This window comes from Myotis myotis, unplaced genomic scaffold (assembly GCF_014108235.1).
Source record: "Myotis myotis isolate mMyoMyo1 unplaced genomic scaffold, mMyoMyo1.p scaffold_m19_p_9, whole genome shotgun sequence".
NCBI classification, from domain to species: domain Eukaryota; kingdom Metazoa; phylum Chordata; class Mammalia; order Chiroptera; family Vespertilionidae; genus Myotis; species Myotis myotis.
In genome coordinates this window covers 31,065,451-31,083,993 of record NW_023416401.1, presented here as the reverse complement: position 1 = coordinate 31,083,993, position 18,543 = coordinate 31,065,451, and the positions used below count along the sequence as shown (strand labels likewise).

Genomic DNA, 18,543 nt, shown 5'->3' with positions numbered 1-18,543 from the left:
TGTAAGATTATTTTGTATAACTACTAAACCCAGGTACATGCCCTTGACTGAGAATCATTGGTCAGCTGCCTCCTGCACGCCCCACACTGGGGATCGAGCCCCACAATCCCGCATGTGCCCTAACCGGGAATCAACCTGTGACCTCCTGGTTCATAGGTCGATGCTCAACCACTGAGCCACACTGGCCGGGCGCCACACTGATTTTAACTGGGGCTGCAGATGCTGTAGTCTGTGGTAGGAACAGTAGGAGGGGGTCTTTCTAAGAACAAGGCTGATGGAATGGGAATGTGGCCTGGCTGAGCAGATCCACCCCTGCAGCCGCAGCCACAGGCCTGGTGCCAGCCCCTGGAGACCGGGGCCTTCTCTCCGCCAGAGACCGCTGACGGTGAAGGCAGCTGCGGGCGTGGCCAGTGTTCAGTGAGATGCTGTCATTTTATTTGAGTGCAAGTTATCCCCCTACCACCAGAGAAAGAGAGAGAGATCAGTGTGAGAGACACATCGATTAGTTGCCTCCCACATGTACCCTGACCCAGGCTGGGGAGCAAACCAGCAACCCAGGTACATGCCCTTGACTGAGAATCAAGCCCATGACCCTTTGGTGCACAGGCCAATGCTCTAACCATTTAGCACGCTGGCCAGGTTGCCATACGTGTCTTTTAATGCTATATCGTAGTCCAACTTTGTTCTTGTTTTTTTAATATGTTTTTATTGGTTTTTAGAGAGAGAGGAAGGGGGAGGAACAGAGAGATAGAAACATCAATGAAAGAGAAACGTCACTGATCGTCTGCCTCCTGCACACCCCATACTGGGGATCTAGCCCACAACCCTGACCGGTATCGAACTAGTGACCTCTTGGTTCATGGGTCGATGCTCAACCACAGAGCCACACCAGCCTGGCTCGCAGTCCAACTTTGTCATTCCTTTTAAGTTTTCATAGAGTTGTAGTTCAGTTTCACATTATTTAAATAAAATTCCACTTGTAATTTCTACAGCGACACCAGATGCGGGAGAAGATCCCAAAGTTACAAGAGCCAAGTTCTTTATAAGGGATCTGTTTTTGGTAAGCAGTGTTATTAACTCTGTTTTCCTACCCCCTTAGAGTGTTCTTTGCAGTTTGCAAATGCTGACGACCACTGAGCCAACCAGCCAGTGGCTGCCTTTTACATGTGTGCCCTGCCCCAGCTGAATCCTAAGCTTCCGTGGCCCGAGCAAGGCAAGGTTCCTTGGTTTCCAGCTGCGTGTTCAGCAGTGGGACACTCCCTACAGCTGTGTTCCCTGTCAGACGACACCCCCAGCCCTGAGTCTTTGATCCAAGGGTTGCCCAGGTCCTTCTCTGAGCATGAGGGGCGGGGCTGCGGTCCCATGTGCCCCTGGGCAGGTGGCCGGGAGGCCCCGCAGCACAGACACCCCTGTTTTTGCAGAGGATCAGCACAGCGACCGGGGACGGCAAGCACTACTGCTACCCGCACTTCACCTGCGCGGTGGACACGGAGAACATCCGCAGGGTCTTCAACGACTGCCGCGACATCATCCAGAGGATGCACCTCAAGCAGTACGAACTCTTGTGAGACGTGGGGTGGGCCGCCTCCTGGCGCCCTCTCCCCCCACCCTCCCATCCACAGCCCCTTCCCAGACTGCCCGCCAGCCCCAAGCCCAGTGTCTGTCCTGCTCCGTGTCGGCTCCCGGGCGTGACCACCAAGCCTCTGGCTACCTCTGTTCCCCTCAGGTTTGGTTTGAAGCTGTTGTTTTCATTGACCATGACGTTCCCCACCCTCCCCAGTTTGTGTCACTGCCAACCATCCGCTCTCACTTGGGTGACACTGCAGTGAGATCTCTCTAGGTGGGGCCCCTTCTATTCATCTAGTCAGTGATTGATTGATTCATTCATTCATTAAAATCTTGAGAGATGGCAGAGAAGCGCCCTTCCCCCTCACCCCCCCCCCTCCCCGCGCCCCAGTTACCCAGCAGGACTGTGAGATGCGGGGCGCCACAGCTCCCCGATTCTAGCTCTATGAAGCTGCAGGCGGACAAGTGGCCACCGCTTCTGATCTGCATTAGCCCAAGACTCAGGAGGCCCTAGGCCACAGAGTGGCAAGAACACCTTTTCTCAGTCATATTTTGAGACTCTGCTAGCCTCAGGCATTTGAATTAGAGCTACTTTGAGCCTTTGCTTTTTAGGCAGAAAACCTACCACCTTCACTACTGCGAAGCGTGTCCCGTCTGAAAATGATTCTCTAGACCAGTGGTTCTCAACCTTCCTAATGCCACGACCCTTTAATGTAGTTCCTCATGTTGTGGTGACCCCCAATTTCATTGTTACAAATTGAACATAATTAAAGCATAGTGATTCATCACAAAAACAACATGTAATTAATTATATATGTGTTTTCCGATGGTCTTAGGCGACCCCTGTGAAAGGGTCGTTCGACCTCCAAAGGGGTCGCGGCCCACAGGTTGAGAACTGCTGCTCTAGACTTTCCCTCTGCTGGGGCAACAGCCTTCTCTCATATATTCTTGTTGTTTTATTGCTGGTTTATTACACTGTACAGACCACAACATGTGAGATTATTTTGTATAACTACTAAAGAAAAATCCTGGTAGATCTCTGTGCCTTGATTATGGCTACACCTGTAAAAGCAACGTGTTTTTATTGTGCTGAACAGCTAAGTGTCTATGTGACCTGCCACTTCTCTAAGGAAGGGAATGAATGGTATCTGTGGAATTTAGGACATTTTATCAAGGTAGGACTTTGAAAAATACTCCTTGACTTTAAAAATTTACATATATATATATATATATATATATATATATATACACACACACACACACACATATATATAAATGTATAATACACATCAATCTTCCACATCTTAGAAATAATGCTTACAACATCACAAGCTCCCTTCAGGGAACACAGGGATCCAAGATGTTTTTTCTCTCCAGATAGTATGTTCCTTGATTATTTTGCTACTTAAGGATGTTTGCATGTTCCCTGCGTGGAAATGGGTTGACCATTCCCACTGTCGAAGCTTTTGAGCCACTTACTTGACCACAGGTTCCATCTTAAACAAATAGGAAGAAGACAAGAGGGTGTCACCGTTTGTGTCTTGGATTCTTCCTAGGAGAATCCAAGGATGGCACTTCCACTTGCCTTTTGAAGAAGAAACGTGACAGACCTTTTGTTTGAAATATAAAGTCAACATATATGGCTGTTTCTCAAACTTGAAAGATCTGCAAATGCAGCCTCAAAAGTTCTGGCACAGTGTATCTAGAAAGCAAGAACCACTGCCGCAGAGACGTTTTCTATTCTGGCCGCAGCCACAGCTTTGAGGGCAGTGTCCGGAGGTCAGAGATACTCTGTAACGGTGTCCAAAGCTGTAGTTCAACAGTACAAACCCAGAGAAGTGACAGCCTAGCCTGCATTACTTCATTAATTCCCTTTTTAGTCTTCTAGTATTTGTTGGTATTTTAAAGTCTACTCTATAATATAATTAGCATTTTTATCATCCTTTATAAACTTATCCAATGTTAAATACTACTAGTTTAACATGAAAGGATGACTACTTGATAGACAATCAATGCAACAAACATTTTATTTCATTATCACCCAATTCCTGTTCCCCTCTCATCCTTAACTCTTTGGTAAAACTCTCAGTTGAACTGAGACATCTAAAGCAGAACTTATTTTCAGTTTCCATTGCACTTTCAAAGTAAAACATGAAAACTGAACAGAAAACCCCCCACAAAAAATAAAGGCATATATTGTTGCATGCATTACTATTACTCAACAATCCTCCTGTAACTAAACTTCCTATTTAAAAGTTTGATTGAAAAAATACACACAAAAACAAATCTGGCTTAAAATTACCTAGATATTTATTTTTAAATACAAAAAAAACCACTCCCTCATCCATTTTTCAAATTTATTTTCATCATTGACAGGCAATAAGTTCCAATTTAACAACTCAGTCTGCTAGAGAGAAAATTACCCTGATTTTAAAAAGTCTGTGTAGACAGTATATTCCTCCTCGTGTCATCTGTACTTTCATTTTCATTGTACAGCTTTGTACTATATAGGACTTTGAGAACAACGTCATAGGAGGACAGAAGCGAACCCCATGTTTGGTGTGTGCACACCTAAGCCCCCGTGTGCCGCGGGGCTGCTGGCTCCCTCCTGGGGAAGGAAGGCCTGTCCAGTGCATGCAAGTGATGACGTTAATAAATAGCATTTACGTATTGTACAGATACAATCTTTGATTCCACATATATTTGAAAAAAAAAATGAGAAAACAGACTTGTCGTAGAGTACATGTTCCATTTTCATAGCATGAGAACAGTACAATAAACTATCTATTCTGCAGTCATTTGCATCCATGATTTAGCATTTCTGTGATGTGCATCAAGACAGTCGTCTACTTGGGTCTCATCTCCCATGAGCACTGCCTGAAGTTCAGTTTCTTTGGCTTTGATGTCGATGACTAAATGCAAAAAGCCTCCTGCTCTTCACACTGTCTTAAACTTTCTGAGCAGCTTATAACCAAAAAGAACAGGTGAGGCTACAAGTCCAAGGTGAACCAACATGAGGACCACAAGGAGCCCCGCGGCTGCACAGTACGTCATCAGAACCGTGTCCTCCAAGGGAAGGTAGCACTTGGCCAGGGCATACTCTGTGGGCGTCATGCTGCCCTGGAAAGGAAACGAGAATGTTACGCTGCAGTGAGCGCTCCATGCACAGCTCCCACAGGACCGTCTCTTACACACACAGCAGCTTCCCTGGCTGACTTAGGTGAGGCAGGGAGCAGCCCTCCCGACCTGGGGCTTAAGGAGGCACATCTGCAGCCTACACAAGCGGTGGTGAGAAGGAAGTCAGGGGTTCCTCCACCACACGAGAGGTACTCAGAGAGGCACGGAGACAGAGCAGCGGTCATCGAGGAACGGGAGTGCGAGGCCGTTTCTCATGCCGCCTGATGCTAAAGTGAGCGATCTGTCGCCTAGATATACATGTGTCAGGGGCATCTCAGTGGCTTTTTTTTTTTTTTTTTGTAGACATATTTGCTATGTGGGGTGACAGTGGGGAATGTTTTCCTTTTCGACTTTGAATTTGACAACATGAGGTTTTCCCCATCTTTTCATGAAGTACAAGTCAGTCCCTGGCATCAAAGCATGAGGCACTGGATGCGGCAACCCGAGGGCAAAAGGAGCTGCAACATCAGGTGGTCACTGATTGAAACCACCTCAACACGTTAAGCGCCCAGGCAGTTTTGTCTCCCGGATGGAAAGTATAGTGTCAGTCACCGGCGACTGACTGGGCGTTTACCGTGTTCATCGACGTGTGAGAGCTGCAGCGTTTTTCTGCCAGGGCACCTGGGCCCGTTTGGAAAATAAGACAAGGAAGCTGCACACAGCTAATGAAGTAAGGGCCCTGTTCCCTTAAAAAAGTCAACACAGAGAGTCTCATCCCGAGGACACTGCCGTCCCTGAAGGGCCAACCACTCTGCAAGCGGCTCCTCCCGCCGCCCCTCGGGAATAATGGTAGGCGGGGGCAGACGGGGGGCAGTGCATCCAGCTAAGTGTGCATGTGGGGTGGGGAAGTTTCTGTATGGCTTTTGTATATTTTTACAGATTGCAGCAGTCGATAGTTGATGACTGTGTTGATTTAAATACTTATGAAAGCTTTGAGACGACAATAAATGTTCACGTTACCATGACGAAACTGGGGTTGTTTCTGTTCCTCCAACTGAAAGACGGCACGCTGAGCTCGGGGACCCCGGCGCCGTGGAGCACCTCGCAGCCGCTGTGCGTGTGGCCGCTCAGGATCAGGCGCGGCCGGAGCCACCACAGCAGCTGCGCACAGGGGACAGCGACAGGCGGTGAGCGCTGGCCCAGAGCCCCGCCGGGCCCCGCCCTGCTGGCCCCATTAAGTTAGATCCGAAATCCCCACTTCATGGGACTGATCTGATTTTCCCTGAAAATCCTTTGGTTTGTTCAGATTCTTTTCAAAGTAAGTTCAGGCTCCTAGAGAGAATCTGTTCTTCTCCTCTCCGATGTCACTGTTTGTATAAATATTTAATACATTTATCTCATAAGTATGTTTATATGCTATTAGCAATAACATTATATAAATATACAGTTAAGAAAGAGCATTTTAAGTCCCTAAAAGTTTAACTCTTAAGTTCTATTTACATTTCCACATACATTTAAGTTGGTGGGAAATTTCTGAATACAGAATAGCTGAGACTGTCATTAACTGGATATTAGCAAACAGAAGTGGATTTACGGGGGGTGGGGGGGTGGGAGGAACAAAACGATGACATAAAAATCTAAAATACCGCCAGAACCCTCCCTCCGTCCCTCCGTCGAAACTACAAGGGTCATCTGTCCTCCTGTGAGAGCCTGGCGAGCTGCCCAACCTTTTGTGAGGCCTCCCGAGAAAGCACGTCATATCGCTCCTTAAAGGGGATGCCCTTCTCCTCCGGGGGCGCGGAGTCCTCCCCAGAACAGTTGGCGTCGCTTTGCCGGTAAAGCGGGAAATGCTGCCGGGGTTGAGAGAGGCGTCAGCGTGGCTTCACGGGACCCTGCGTGGCCCTGCCCAGCACCCGGAGCGGCTCCTCCCCACCTCACCTGCAGGAGGACGGGGGCCGAGGCCGGCAGCGGCGGCCCATGCCCACACTGGCCGGGGCGCTGCTCCTGCGGGTCAGAAATCACTCAGTGACCTGGCAAGCCCAGTGTCGGGTGCATGGCAGGAAGGGGAGCGGGAGCTGAGACCCGCTCGCCGTGCCCGCAGGACACCCAGCACTGAAGGCACCTGTGCCCCTCAGGCCCTCTCCTACCTCTCGGGAGCAGTTCAGCTTGTGAGAAATGTCCATGAGCTCAGCCTCTGCTTCAGAGCAAATGTTGCAGCCATCCCCTTCCAGGGCGACGCTGTTGACCATCACAAAGCTGAGGCAGAGGGAGCAAGCGGAGAGTCAGGGGCTTCCCGGGTACTGTCTTCCTGCGACATTATCCCCAGGAAATGGAGCGAGGCAGCCACAGGATGAAGGAACTCCCAGAGCAGCTTTAAATCTCACCTCGACTAGTCTGTGTGTTTAGGCGGGAGTCGATATTAAGAAGACAAAATGGCATTACGGGGAGTGGAGTCCAGGACGTGGTGAAAGGATCTGTAACCCGGAACTTAGGAGAAATGCAAGCGTGCAGGAGCTCTAGGACAGATACCACTAAGCTCAGCATGTTCCCTGGGCAAGTTACTTAGCCTCCTGGTGCCTTACCTGCCAAACAGGGATATGAATAGTCCACCCACGCCATCGGCTTATTGTGAGAATTAAATGAAAGATCACAACAGAATAGGGCCTGCCGCTGGAAAGTGAATGTTAGGCGTTGTTATTACCTAACGTGAACTATGGGCAATGTTCAGTGATGTCCATGTACTCAGCAAACAGGCAGGGCTGGGGGGTGGGGCTGGGGTGCTGGTTAGAGTTGACTGGTATAGATAATCCCACACCAAGTCAACTACAGTTCTCTTTGGCAACCACTTTAGTTCTGTTCTCTATAAGCTCCCATTAAATTTGTTTTTATTTCCTACACACATAGCAACTGGGCATGAAGAAGGTACCTGTCGTAAAGCTTGCTTGAAATGTAAAGAATTTTAGAGATGAGGAGCTGACTGATCAAATGACCTGAAATATGATCGGGGTATTTAATGAAAACTTCTTGAACTCTAGGCTCAGGGAGAAAAAACTCTGTGTCGAGTCTCCACTCTGACTCAGGAAAGGAAGCTACTAGGCTCTGCCCTGCAGGCAAAGGGATGGAACCAGGGCATCTGTGGAGAGCCCACTGACCCCTGGTCCCTGGGGGCTGCACACAGATCAGATCATTTGATGGGCCCATGAGCTGCCCTGGCCAAAGCCAAAAGAGTCCTGGATGCCACAGGAAGGATGTGGTCAAAACAAGGAAAACTTCCTCTCCCGCCTTTTCTCTTCCCACTAGTCCGCAGCTAGAATAATGTGCATGTACCATCGGGGCCACTGTGCTCAAACACACAGAGACCAGGAAGGGTCAAGGGATTGCCCTGTGGAGGGGGAGCTGGTGCTGATGGTCAGACAAAGGGTTAGGAAGCTATGATCTAAAACTCAAGGCTGAGGGGAGTGGGGGATAGGCCCAGAGCTACAGAGCACAGCCAGCACACTGGCCGTCACATCCTAGGACACCGTAACTACAGGAACATCCTTTTCAAAGGAAATAAGTAAATTCTGAACAAATAAAAAATACTTCTTTACAAAGTGGACTGGTGAAATTTCTATCATCCACAGATGGCACTAACAGAAAGAATAAATTTCCCTCAGTGGCCAGGCAAAGTCATAGACTAACCAATTCACTGGATTGTCAGGGAAAACTAGGGTGGTGACTCCAATGGGGACCATCAACGAGGATATGAGGCACCTTCATCAGAGACTGTAAACCAGGCCCAACAGACCATGGGTCTGACCCAGCATGGCAGTCACCGTTGAAAAATTAAGTTCCCAAGGACTAAAGGACATAAGAATTCACAAATACTCACTTAATTCCTTTCCATGAAAATAGCCTTTCAGGGTTGAAAACTTTCTCAAATCGTTTTATTCTGTATCTGTTCATCCTACATTCAATTGTAAAAAGAAACATTTTTCAGAACAAGCCATTTTAAGCTTTTTAGAATATGTTCATTGATTTTTAGAGAGAGAGAGAGAGAAACATCCACGTGAGAGAAAAATATCAATCAGTTGCCTCCCATATGCGCCCTGACCAGGGATCAATCCCGAAACCTAGGTACAAGCCCTGACTGGGAATTGAACCTGCAACCTTTTGGTGTAGGGAACAACGCCCCAACCAACTGAACCAACCAGCAGTGGCAGAACAAGGCATTTTAAAATATCTTAAGAGTTATCATGAACACACACAAAAAAAAACCTTTCAGGATTTGAGCCCCAGACAAGCATTTTTAGTTCAGAGCTCCAGTTGGCCCCAGGTTATCAAGGTGCAACTCTCAGCTCCACTACCGCACTTCTGAAAAACCGTCAGGCCTATGGCAAGTGACTTAGTCCCAAGGGCCTCCGCTTCCTCACTGGTACAATGGGTAAAATAATAGGACCAGGGTAAAGATTAAATGAGTTAATGTGTGGAAATAAAGTGCTTAACACAGGCAGGCACATAATAAGCACTATATAAATATTAGCTATTCAAGTTTTTATCATCTTGTTTTCTGAGTCCCAAAGAAAATAATTGGCCATTAAAGGCAAGTTTCAAGTTAGAATCACCCAAAGGCACACACAAATCATTCATTTAAGAGTTCTGTTGAGGGTGTACGATGCACCAAGGCAAAAACCCTGGCCCTCCTGGAGCTTACACTCCAGAGCTTACACTTTATACAGATTCCCTCCACACAGTCCAAATAAGGCTTTCACCTAAACTGTAGCAGATTCGAAATTACAGTCAGCAAGAGGGCTCCCGTGGCCATGCTGTAGTGAGCTACTTACTGGTAGTGGAAGCCAATGTCATGGTTGCCAACAACTACCTTCAGCTGCACGTGACCTGGGTGTCTGAACATTTTCTGAAACCTCTTCACATCATCCGCCCAGGCCTGTGGGATAAAATGGTCACTGTGAGGCCCAGAGAACCTTCTCTTCTCTGTGGCTCCCCCTTTGATGGTGAGAAGTTAGTGCCCCTGTCCAAATCCGATGCCCATAAAGCTAATGTAGAACTCAGAATGTCTAATTTTATGTCAAACTTCTTTTTCCAAAACTAACTTAATATTTTAATTATTTAATTTTATGCCAAAATTTAATTAAATGCTATACTCATCTTAAAAAATTAACTGGCAACCCTCTCCCCCCCCCCCCCCGAAATATTTGGTTTATTCAGCTATTTTTTTAATATCCCCTGAAGGTGACACAAGGACCCCAGCTTGGGAATCACATCAGATCTGGACATGTTCTAAGAACAAACTCTTGGGAAATGTTAAGTAAATTCATGCATCTCCACCAAGACAAGGACAAGCATTTAGCATTTCACTGTGGCCACAGCTGAGGAAGTGAGGCCTGATGACATGGGGGGAAACAAAATCTAACTATTAAATCTTGAGAATTATGTTCATATAGTTCTCATTTTTATTAAGCTTAAAAATATCAAGTGGATAACTCTAGGGTCGATAATACCTAGTTGACTAGAAATCAACTTTATCCTAAACGTTTTAAGTATGGCCCAACCTAGGGAAATATGCTGTATAGAACCCTTCAGTGCATTTACAAAGACTCCACTCCAAGAAATAATATTTAGAGTTAGAATAATATAAAATCAGAATAACATAAAATTAGAAAAACATAAAATGTTGCCCTTAATTTGGAAAAGCAACATGTCCAATCTCATTTTATAACTAGTTGCTTCTTACAGATAGCATTTCCATTAGCTCATATTTAATTTTGAACTAGATGACAGCAAACATTGAAACCTATAAACACTGGGTTTCTATCACATCTGGACCAAGACTTTCTTTGCACAGTTTTTGGATTGTCCTGTGAAATACCAATGGATTTTAATATCTTCCAAAAACCATTAGTGACTAAACTTTTTTAATTAAGTAGAAGAGGAGCTCATTTTAGTTTAGTTTCGTTTAGTTTCGTCTGGAATTATTACTAATTCCAGAAATGTAAAGAGCAAGGCAGTGACAGCTAAGGGGAGAACAGCCTCTCTTACCATCACCTCAACACCCCACAGAGGCCTCAGGACCCCTGAAGGCAGAGGAGCCGCACACGAAACCCTCAGGGATCCTTCGGCACCTCTCCCTCAGAAGAAAGGAAATAAGAGGATGGTGGCAAGTAACTTATGTAGCACAGTTCTTATGAGTTAGTGGTTAAATAAGAATGTAAAGCCAAATTACATTTCACTGTGTATTCTGTCATTTTGGTGACAGCTGAAATAGCATCCATTTATTTGCTAATTTCCCCCTTTTGAAAGAGGTTCATGGGACTGTGCATTCCAACAATGTCTGGCCAATGGGCATATTTCCTACATAGACAAATATGAGATTGGTCAACCTAACTCGAGATATTAGACACAGACCCTAATAATCTTCAAGACAGAGTACACATTGTTAATATTAGTATTAAACAAACTTCCAACCCTCACCGACATTGCTCCATGCATTTGCTGGGCTGCCCGTACAGGACGTGAAAGCAGGATTAGGGTGCCAGGACTGAAGGGTCCTACCTGGGGGGAGCTCCACTTCCCTTCATCGAAGATGTCTCCCAAAATGAAGACGACTTCCGGCTGCAACAACCACAGAGCCGTCTGGAAGGCTCTCTCCATCTGCCATTCCCTAGAGGCCAGTGGGAAAAGGCATCAGGCTGTTTCTCGGGGGGAGCCCACATCTGTCTTACAGGCCATTTAAAAGGGGAACTAAATGGTCCCATTCTCCTTCCTCTCTGGCCCCATCCTCGCATTCACATCCACTGCCTGGAGGACCAAAGAAAGAATCCCGATTAAATGTGGGGAGCGAAGGCACCAAAGGGGAGTCAAGCTGCCCCTCCCACACCTATTGAAGGCTGACTCCTCCGATGGTACCCACAGATCAGACCCCACACTGCACCCCGAAGCCTACACTTAGTCATGAGAGCCCTGGGGATCTGAGAGCTCAGTGCAGCTGCCAACGCTGCCCGGTGTAGACTGATTCTGCACGACACCAAGCAGATGACAGCATCTGCCTTAACTTCCACTTCGCGAAGGGACCTCAACTTCTTGCCTTCGGAGCGGGGGGGGGGGGGGGGGAGACAATGAGAGAAGCACACTCGCCAGTATCGCCTGTAGGTGAGCAAGTGAATGTAAAGAGTCTGGAGCTGGAACCTGAGGAGCAATGGCTTAGCATCCCAGCTCCACCCCCTGGCCAGCTGTGGAGCTCTGAGAATGTTGCCTACTCTCTCCAGTTCCTAGTTTCGTCATTAGAACGTCATCCCATACACCAAGAGGTTGCGGGTTCGATTCCTGTTCAGGGCACATACCTAGGTTACAGGTTTGATCCCCAGTCAGGACAAGTACAGGAGGCAATCAATCAATGATTCTCTCTCTACATGAATGTCTCTCTCTCTCTTTCTCTCTCTCTCTCTCTCTCTCTCTCTCTCTCTCTTTCTCTCTCTCTCTCTTTCTCTTTCTTTTTCTCTCTTTTTCTTTCTTTCTCTCTCTTTTTCTCTCTCTCTCTCTCTTTCTCTCTCTCTCTCTCTCCCCCCCCCACCACCACCCCCAGCCCCCTTCCTCTGTCTCTAAGCTGAATAAAAACAAATTGTCGGGTGAGGATTTTAACAAAAGACGCTTAAGATGATAACTTTTATGTCATGTGTATTTCACCACCATTAAAATTTCTTAAAAGTCTCCTGTGGGAAAACAGACGGCGCTGGGCAGGTCTAAGGTGGAGACAGGAGCTGATCCTCCCCCAGGGAGGCAGCCACAGCCGCTCTGCTGCTCCTGCTGCCAGAGTGGACCAAAACCAAGCGAGCTCAAAACACACTCCAGTGCCTGTGAGGGCCCGCCCTGCGCAGGGGAAAGGGAAACGTACCTTCGCTGACCACAGCCATGTGCTGGGCGTTGCTGTGGGCGTTTTCTTCACACAGCCTGAGGCGTTTCTCAGGTGAACCCAGATACAAACAAGGAGGCAGAGACAGGCTCAGAGGCCCTAGTAACTTGTCCAAAGTCATGAGGCTCAGACCCAGACCTCCCTTCCAAACTCTGGGTCCTTGTATATAACAGATGCTCAGTAAATAGTAAGTTTAAGGAGAAGTCAACTGCCCCATGTTTTCCTTTGAGAGGAAAATAATGAATAATCCTGAAGCTATTCAGCCTGGCCAGTGGGGAGAGCACTATACCTTTTTGCCTACAGAATTTCAGAAAGATTCCTGATGTTAGCTCCTACCTCCGTAATTTGTCTAGCCAGTGGCCTCTTACTTCCCCAAGCAAGTGGGTATCGGCCAAAAACATGGCTTTCAGGACAGGTTCGAGAGTCTCTTGTTTCCCGCCATGGGCTGGAGTTTTCACCTCGGGCCAATTACACGGAAGGATCACTAAGTAATAGATTAAAAATTCACAAAACAGAAGCACGGAACAGACAAAAGCTATGAGTTTCAACAGCAAGAAACTCCTTCTCTTCAACAGATGAAAATTCAGCCTTCCAAACCCAAATTGGAAAGCAGCCATGTCTCCAGCCCAGGAGCTGCCAGCAACCACGAGTCAGACGCATCAAGGAGTCACCACTAGGAAACTGTCGAATCCCGGGGAAGGTGCAGACGATGTCCAGGTCTTAGCCATGAACCTACAGGGAAAAGGGAAAGGATTGGGTTATGGTTCGGTATGAAGAACGAATGAGCCCTGGCCGGTTTGGCTCAGTGGATAGAGCATTGGCCCGCGGACTGAAGGGTCCTGGGTTCGATTCCGGTCAAGGGCACATGCCCGGGTTGCAGGAGGCTGTCGATCAATGATTTTCTCTCATCATTGATGTTTCTATCTCTCTCCCTCTCCCTTCCTCTCTGAAGTCAATAAAAAGAAAATTATTTTAATGAACTAAGGAGTCACAGAATTCAATCTACATTCCCAACTGAACAAATGGTCCTCTACTCTTACAATGATATATGTCTGATTACTGATAACCAGGTAGGCCGGAATAACGCTATTAGAATTGCTGCCCACTCAGCTGCTAAAACTTTACCACTACTTTGAAAATCATTAAACAAAAATCAATCAGGCCGAAACCGATTTGGCTCAGTGGATGGAGCGTCGGCCTGCGGACTGAAGGGTCCCGGGTTCGATTCCGGTCAAGGGCATGTACCTGGGTTGCGGGCATATCCCCAGTGGGAGATGTGCAGGAGGCAGCTGATCGATGTTTCTCTCTCATCGATGTTTCTAGCTCTCTATCCCTCTCCCTTCTTCTCTGTGAAAAATCAATAAAATACATTAAAAAAAAAAATCAATCAGATGGATGCTTTAGAAGCAGACATAAGGGAAAGTCCACAGATACTACTGAAGTGTAATCTGACTCCTAAAAGGAGTCACCCCTCCAGGACCTTAAACCAATAGGTCATAAGCCCTTTGTAATGTGTTGGTGTGAATTCATCATTTTTCTACACTCTTTTCCACACACAAAGTGACCATTCTCACACCGTGAGCTTCAGAGACCCAAGCAATGCCTTCCCCTCGCTCTGGGCTCAGGGGACAGGGTCTGACAGAGCCACCATCTCTGATTACTGCATTCAGGTCATACATACTTTCACCATATGGGCTTTTCGTCAGCATATCAGCCTTGAAACTCTGGGTGGCCCCTGTAATGAGACATGTATGTGCAGTGGTTCTCTAAGGGAAACTTTAAACGTTTATGGGTTCATCTGAGTCATAGATGGACTTTGCATCCTATAAAGAAAGCATCTATTTTTGACACCTCTGGCGAGAAAGGTTAATAAAAGGACGGCCTGAGATAGGCTAGCACAGGAGGCATCCTACTGAAGGTTGCTCAGCTAATGCTCAAGACTAGCATTTTCAAATGGACGGTGACCTGGAGGCCACGGAGCACTCCAGCTCTGCGAGCAGCGCCAGAGGTCTGGGCAGAAGTAAGAGGAGAAATCTTAAATGTTGTCACCACATCAAAAAAGCTAACTATGTGAGATGATGGATGTGTTAATTAACCCGATTGTGGTAATCATTGCACAATCTCAAATCATCACATTGTATATTTTAAATATATACAATTTTATTTGTCATTTGTCCCTCAATGTAGCTGGGTAAAAAATAAAAATTAAAAATAAACTAAAAATGGGCCAAAGACCTTAACAGCCACCTTTCCAAATAAGTATATGAAAAAATGTTCCACATTATATGTCATCAGGGAAATGTAAATTAAAATAAGTTGTCACTACATACCTATTAGAATGGCCCAAATCCAAAAGACTGGCAACATCAACTCATTCATTGTTAGTGGAAATGCAAAATGGGACAGCCACTTTGGAACACAATTTGGCAGTTTCTTATAAAACTAAACAAACACTTACCCTATGACCCAGCAATTGTGCTGCTTGATATTTACCCAAATGAGTTTAAAGCTTCTATCCACACAAAAACCTGCACACAGATATGTACAGCAGGTTTATTCATAATTGCCAAAACTTGGAAGCAACCAAGATGTCCTTTAGCAGGTGAATGGGTAAACAAACTGTTACATCCAGACAATAAACTATTATTCAGTGCTAAAAAAAAAAAAAAAAAAAGCTATCAAGCCATGAAAGAAGCATGGAAGGCCCTTAAATACACATTACTAAGGGAAAGAAGCTAATGCGAAAAGCCTGCATACTGTATGATTCCTCCTATATGACATTCTGGAAAAAGCAAGTCTATGAAGACAGTAAAAAGATCAATGATTGCCAGGGATTGGGGACAGGGGTAGGGGATTGGGAGGGAAGGGAGGGGGGATGGACAGGTAGAACACAAAGTATTTTTAGAATGATAGTATAACAGTGGATATACATTGTTATAATAGTCATTATACATTGTTAAAACCCATAGAATGTAGCCCAGCCGGTGTAGCTCACATGGATGTTTCTCCCCTCCTTCCTCTCTCCAAACATGTCCTCAGGTGAGGATTTTTTAAAAAATATATTTTATTGATTTTTTACAGAGAGGAAGGGAGAGAGATAGAGAGTTAGAAACATCGATGAAGAGAGAGAAACATCAATCATCTGCCTCTTGCACACCCCCTACTGGGGATGTGCCCGCAACCAAGGTACATGCCCTTGACCGGAATGGAACCTGGGACCCTTCAGTCCGCAGGCCGAGGATTTTTTTTTTTTAAGTAGAAAATGCACCACTTCTTAGAAGGTACATGACTGCTGCTCGGTGGCACACAGACAATGAGCCTAACCAACAATGAAAGTTTTTTAAAAAAAGCTGAGAAGCACGTAGCTAAAGAAAAACTACTGATATTGTGCTATTGTTCAAGAATGGGTCTTTTAAAATACATATTGAGAGAATACTATGTGTATTTTTTTTACAGGATGGGGCAAAAGTAGGTTTACAGTTGTTCATATGAAAAATAATCCTATAAATAAGAATAAACTGTTTTCCATTCTCAGGACTGTAAACCTAAGTCCCCCCCACCCTGTAATTGTAAGACACGTGTGCAGCATTGTTCTGTACTGCCCAACACATAAGTAGTAGCTGCAATCCTTACTAGAGAGCAAAATATTTTATCTATTGACTGATTTTTAACTTCAAAATTGTTGAATATTTAAAATCCTTCCCTCACCCACTCCAAAGCATTAAAAAAATGCTCACATTCTGGCCGGTGTGGCTCAGTTGGTTGAGCTTCCTCCAGTGCACAAAGCAGTTGCTGATTGCAGTCTGTGCACATGCCTGAGATAAGGGCTCAATCCCCGATAGGGGGCGTGCAGGAGGCAGCCATCCGCGTTTCTCTCCCTCTTCCTCTCTCTAAAAAATCAATAAAAACGTATTTTTTAAATGTTTACTATGCACTGACCTGTAATTTTTTCGTGTTTGCTTGTTATCTTAAATATATTATTACCACAATGTAGTCAAGGGCTATTTGTGGTTAAAATTTCTATCTTAAATGGTATTTTAAAACAAATGTTTTTTCTATCTATATCATAAACTAGGAAGTGAGAAACCCCTACGATTTAATAACACGGGCCTTACTTAAGTAATAGTGATTTCCCAGCAAATAACTAATACTGTGGGTGTGCTTTTTTTTTTCTAATAGATTAACTTGCAATCTTAAAAGGGCAGGGAGGTTCCAGTTTGCAGAAACAAGACATAGCAATTAGCCTAGAAGCATAAATATTATCACACGGTTACGAGGATACCTGTAAAATCCCACTTGCACTGGCGCTCAGCACGACACAATGCAGACCGGAAAGCCAAGCACCCCAGGCGAGCCGGACCCCAACATCTCCCCTGTCCTCTGAAACCCGCTGAGCATCCCCGACGCTTCCTGTTCCGCAACGTGGCCGGGCGTGTCACGGGCGCCCTGGAACCCCGCCCCTGCGACCTCAAAAGGCGGAAAAACCCGCCCGCCCGGCACCCACGTTCTGGAACTGGGGCTCCGGACCCCGCTAGCTTTGCAGACAGAGCGGACTGGCCTGCGACCCCGGGAAGGGAAGCACAGTCCGGGCTCCTTTGGCAACTCCAACAACAGATCCAAAGAAAAACAACACACACACGCGGCTGCTCCTTCCTCAACGACTGGTCCCCGCAGCCATCCTTACATGTCTTCTAGGCTGAGTCCTGAGTCCTGCCGCTCCTCCGAACCCCTGGGAAGTCGCTGCAAACGGGTGCAGGCCTGGGACAAGAGCACCCCCCGGAAAAGCGTAGGGAGCGCACGGAGGAGAGGTCACTTGGGCACGGAAAGGCCGCGAGGACGCAAGATTGCCTCCGGCCAGGCCGGGAAACGGCGGGCTCGGGCTGCCACGCGCTCGGCCCCCCGATCTAGCCAGGCAGCCGCGGAGGCTGGAGTGATCCTTTCTTTAATGCACGACCTCGGCTCGGACCGGAGAGGCGGCTCCCGCGGGCCGTGCGCTCCGCCCTCCGCGTCTAGCCGAGCCGCGCTCCTCGCAGAGCCCCAGCAGGCCGGCTCCGCGGGCTAAGAACCGCCGCGGCCCAGGAGCACCGGGCGGACTGTGTGCGGGTCCCCGGGAGCAGCCCTCCCGGCAGGCGAGTTTCTCTGGCCTCATTGTGGCGTTGTCCCTGGGATCGCTGTCTCCCGCCGGAGCGGATCGCGGGAAGCGGGTGGCTCTGGCCTCATTGTGGCGTTGTCCCTGGGATCGCTGGCTCCCGCCGGAGCGGATCGCGGAAAGCGGGTGGCTCTGGCCTCATTGTGGCGTTGTCCCTGGGATCGCTGGCTCCCGCCGGAGCGGATCGCGGGAAGCGGGTGGCTCTGGCCTCATTGTGGCGTTGTCCCTCTGGCTCCTAGCTCCCTCTGCCTTGCGCCCGCTACTCCGCGCTCCCGGAGGTCCGACGCTGTGTCTTTCATCTTCGACTTCAGGGCCTGGCAAAGTGCCTTCAAGAAAAGTGTGATGAATAAATGAGACGGTCACAGGACTATTCTGGGGTTTATTTCTGTTTTCCTTTAACTCATGTTACTAATGTTGTAACAGTATAGGATAGCCCCATCTACTTTTCAAAGTTCTTTCACATTCATTATCTCAAATAATCCTCAAAATAAGCCTTACTGTAAGTCAGCAGGAATCATTGTATTACAAGAAGTAAACTGCAGATCAGAGCAGTAATTCAGAGTCTTCCAACCAACCAGGGCTGGCATGTTTTTGCACATCTATAAGTATAGTTAATGTACTGAGACGCAATGTGAGAAAATCATATAGAAAGCAACCAGCAAAACGCCTGATATATGGTGAGTAAACAGTAAAAGGTAATTACTTTATTAATTAAGAATATCGTGCCCTAACCGGTTTGGCTCAGTGGATAAAGCGTCAGCCTGCGGACTGAAGGGTCCCAGGTTCGATTCCGGTCAAGGGC

At 47.0% G+C, this 18,543-nt stretch overlaps 2 protein-coding genes across 8 annotated transcripts in view; one reads left to right on the top strand and one right to left on the bottom strand.

Annotated features, from left to right (window-relative positions):
- GNAL (G protein subunit alpha L) overlaps window positions 1–2,358 on the top strand; it is a 102,643-nt gene extending 100,285 nt beyond the window's left edge. For all 4 annotated transcript variants that reach the window (XM_036321026.1, XM_036321028.1, XM_036321027.1 and 1 more), the window contains 2 exons: window positions 993–1,060; window positions 1,422–2,358. In XM_036321026.1, coding sequence (XP_036176919.1) covers window positions 993–1,060; window positions 1,422–1,568 — 215 coding nt within the window. In that variant the 3' untranslated portion in view covers window positions 1,569–2,358. The remainder of the gene's footprint in view (window positions 1–992; window positions 1,061–1,421) is intronic.
- A 1,212-nt stretch (window positions 2,359–3,570) lies between these two features.
- On the bottom strand, window positions 3,571–18,006 carry MPPE1 (metallophosphoesterase 1). Of its 4 annotated transcripts, none has more exons than XM_036321032.1 (10): window positions 17,228–18,001; window positions 12,929–13,324; window positions 11,236–11,344; window positions 9,507–9,610; window positions 8,555–8,629; window positions 6,831–6,939; window positions 6,622–6,687; window positions 6,411–6,533; window positions 5,704–5,844; window positions 3,571–4,686 (listed from the first exon to the last, which is right to left on the bottom strand). In XM_036321032.1, the coding sequence occupies exons 2-10, from the start codon at window positions 13,207–13,209 to the stop codon at window positions 4,504–4,506; spliced, it is 1,191 nt and encodes a 396-aa protein (XP_036176925.1). In that variant the 5' UTR covers window positions 13,210–13,324; window positions 17,228–18,001; the 3' UTR covers window positions 3,571–4,503. The 4 variants fall into 4 exon arrangements, with proteins under 4 accessions (XP_036176925.1, XP_036176923.1, XP_036176924.1 ...); XM_036321030.1 differs by having other exon boundaries at window positions 16,875–18,000; XM_036321031.1 differs by having other exon boundaries at window positions 17,277–18,000.
- Window positions 18,007–18,543: the final 537 nt, after the last annotated feature.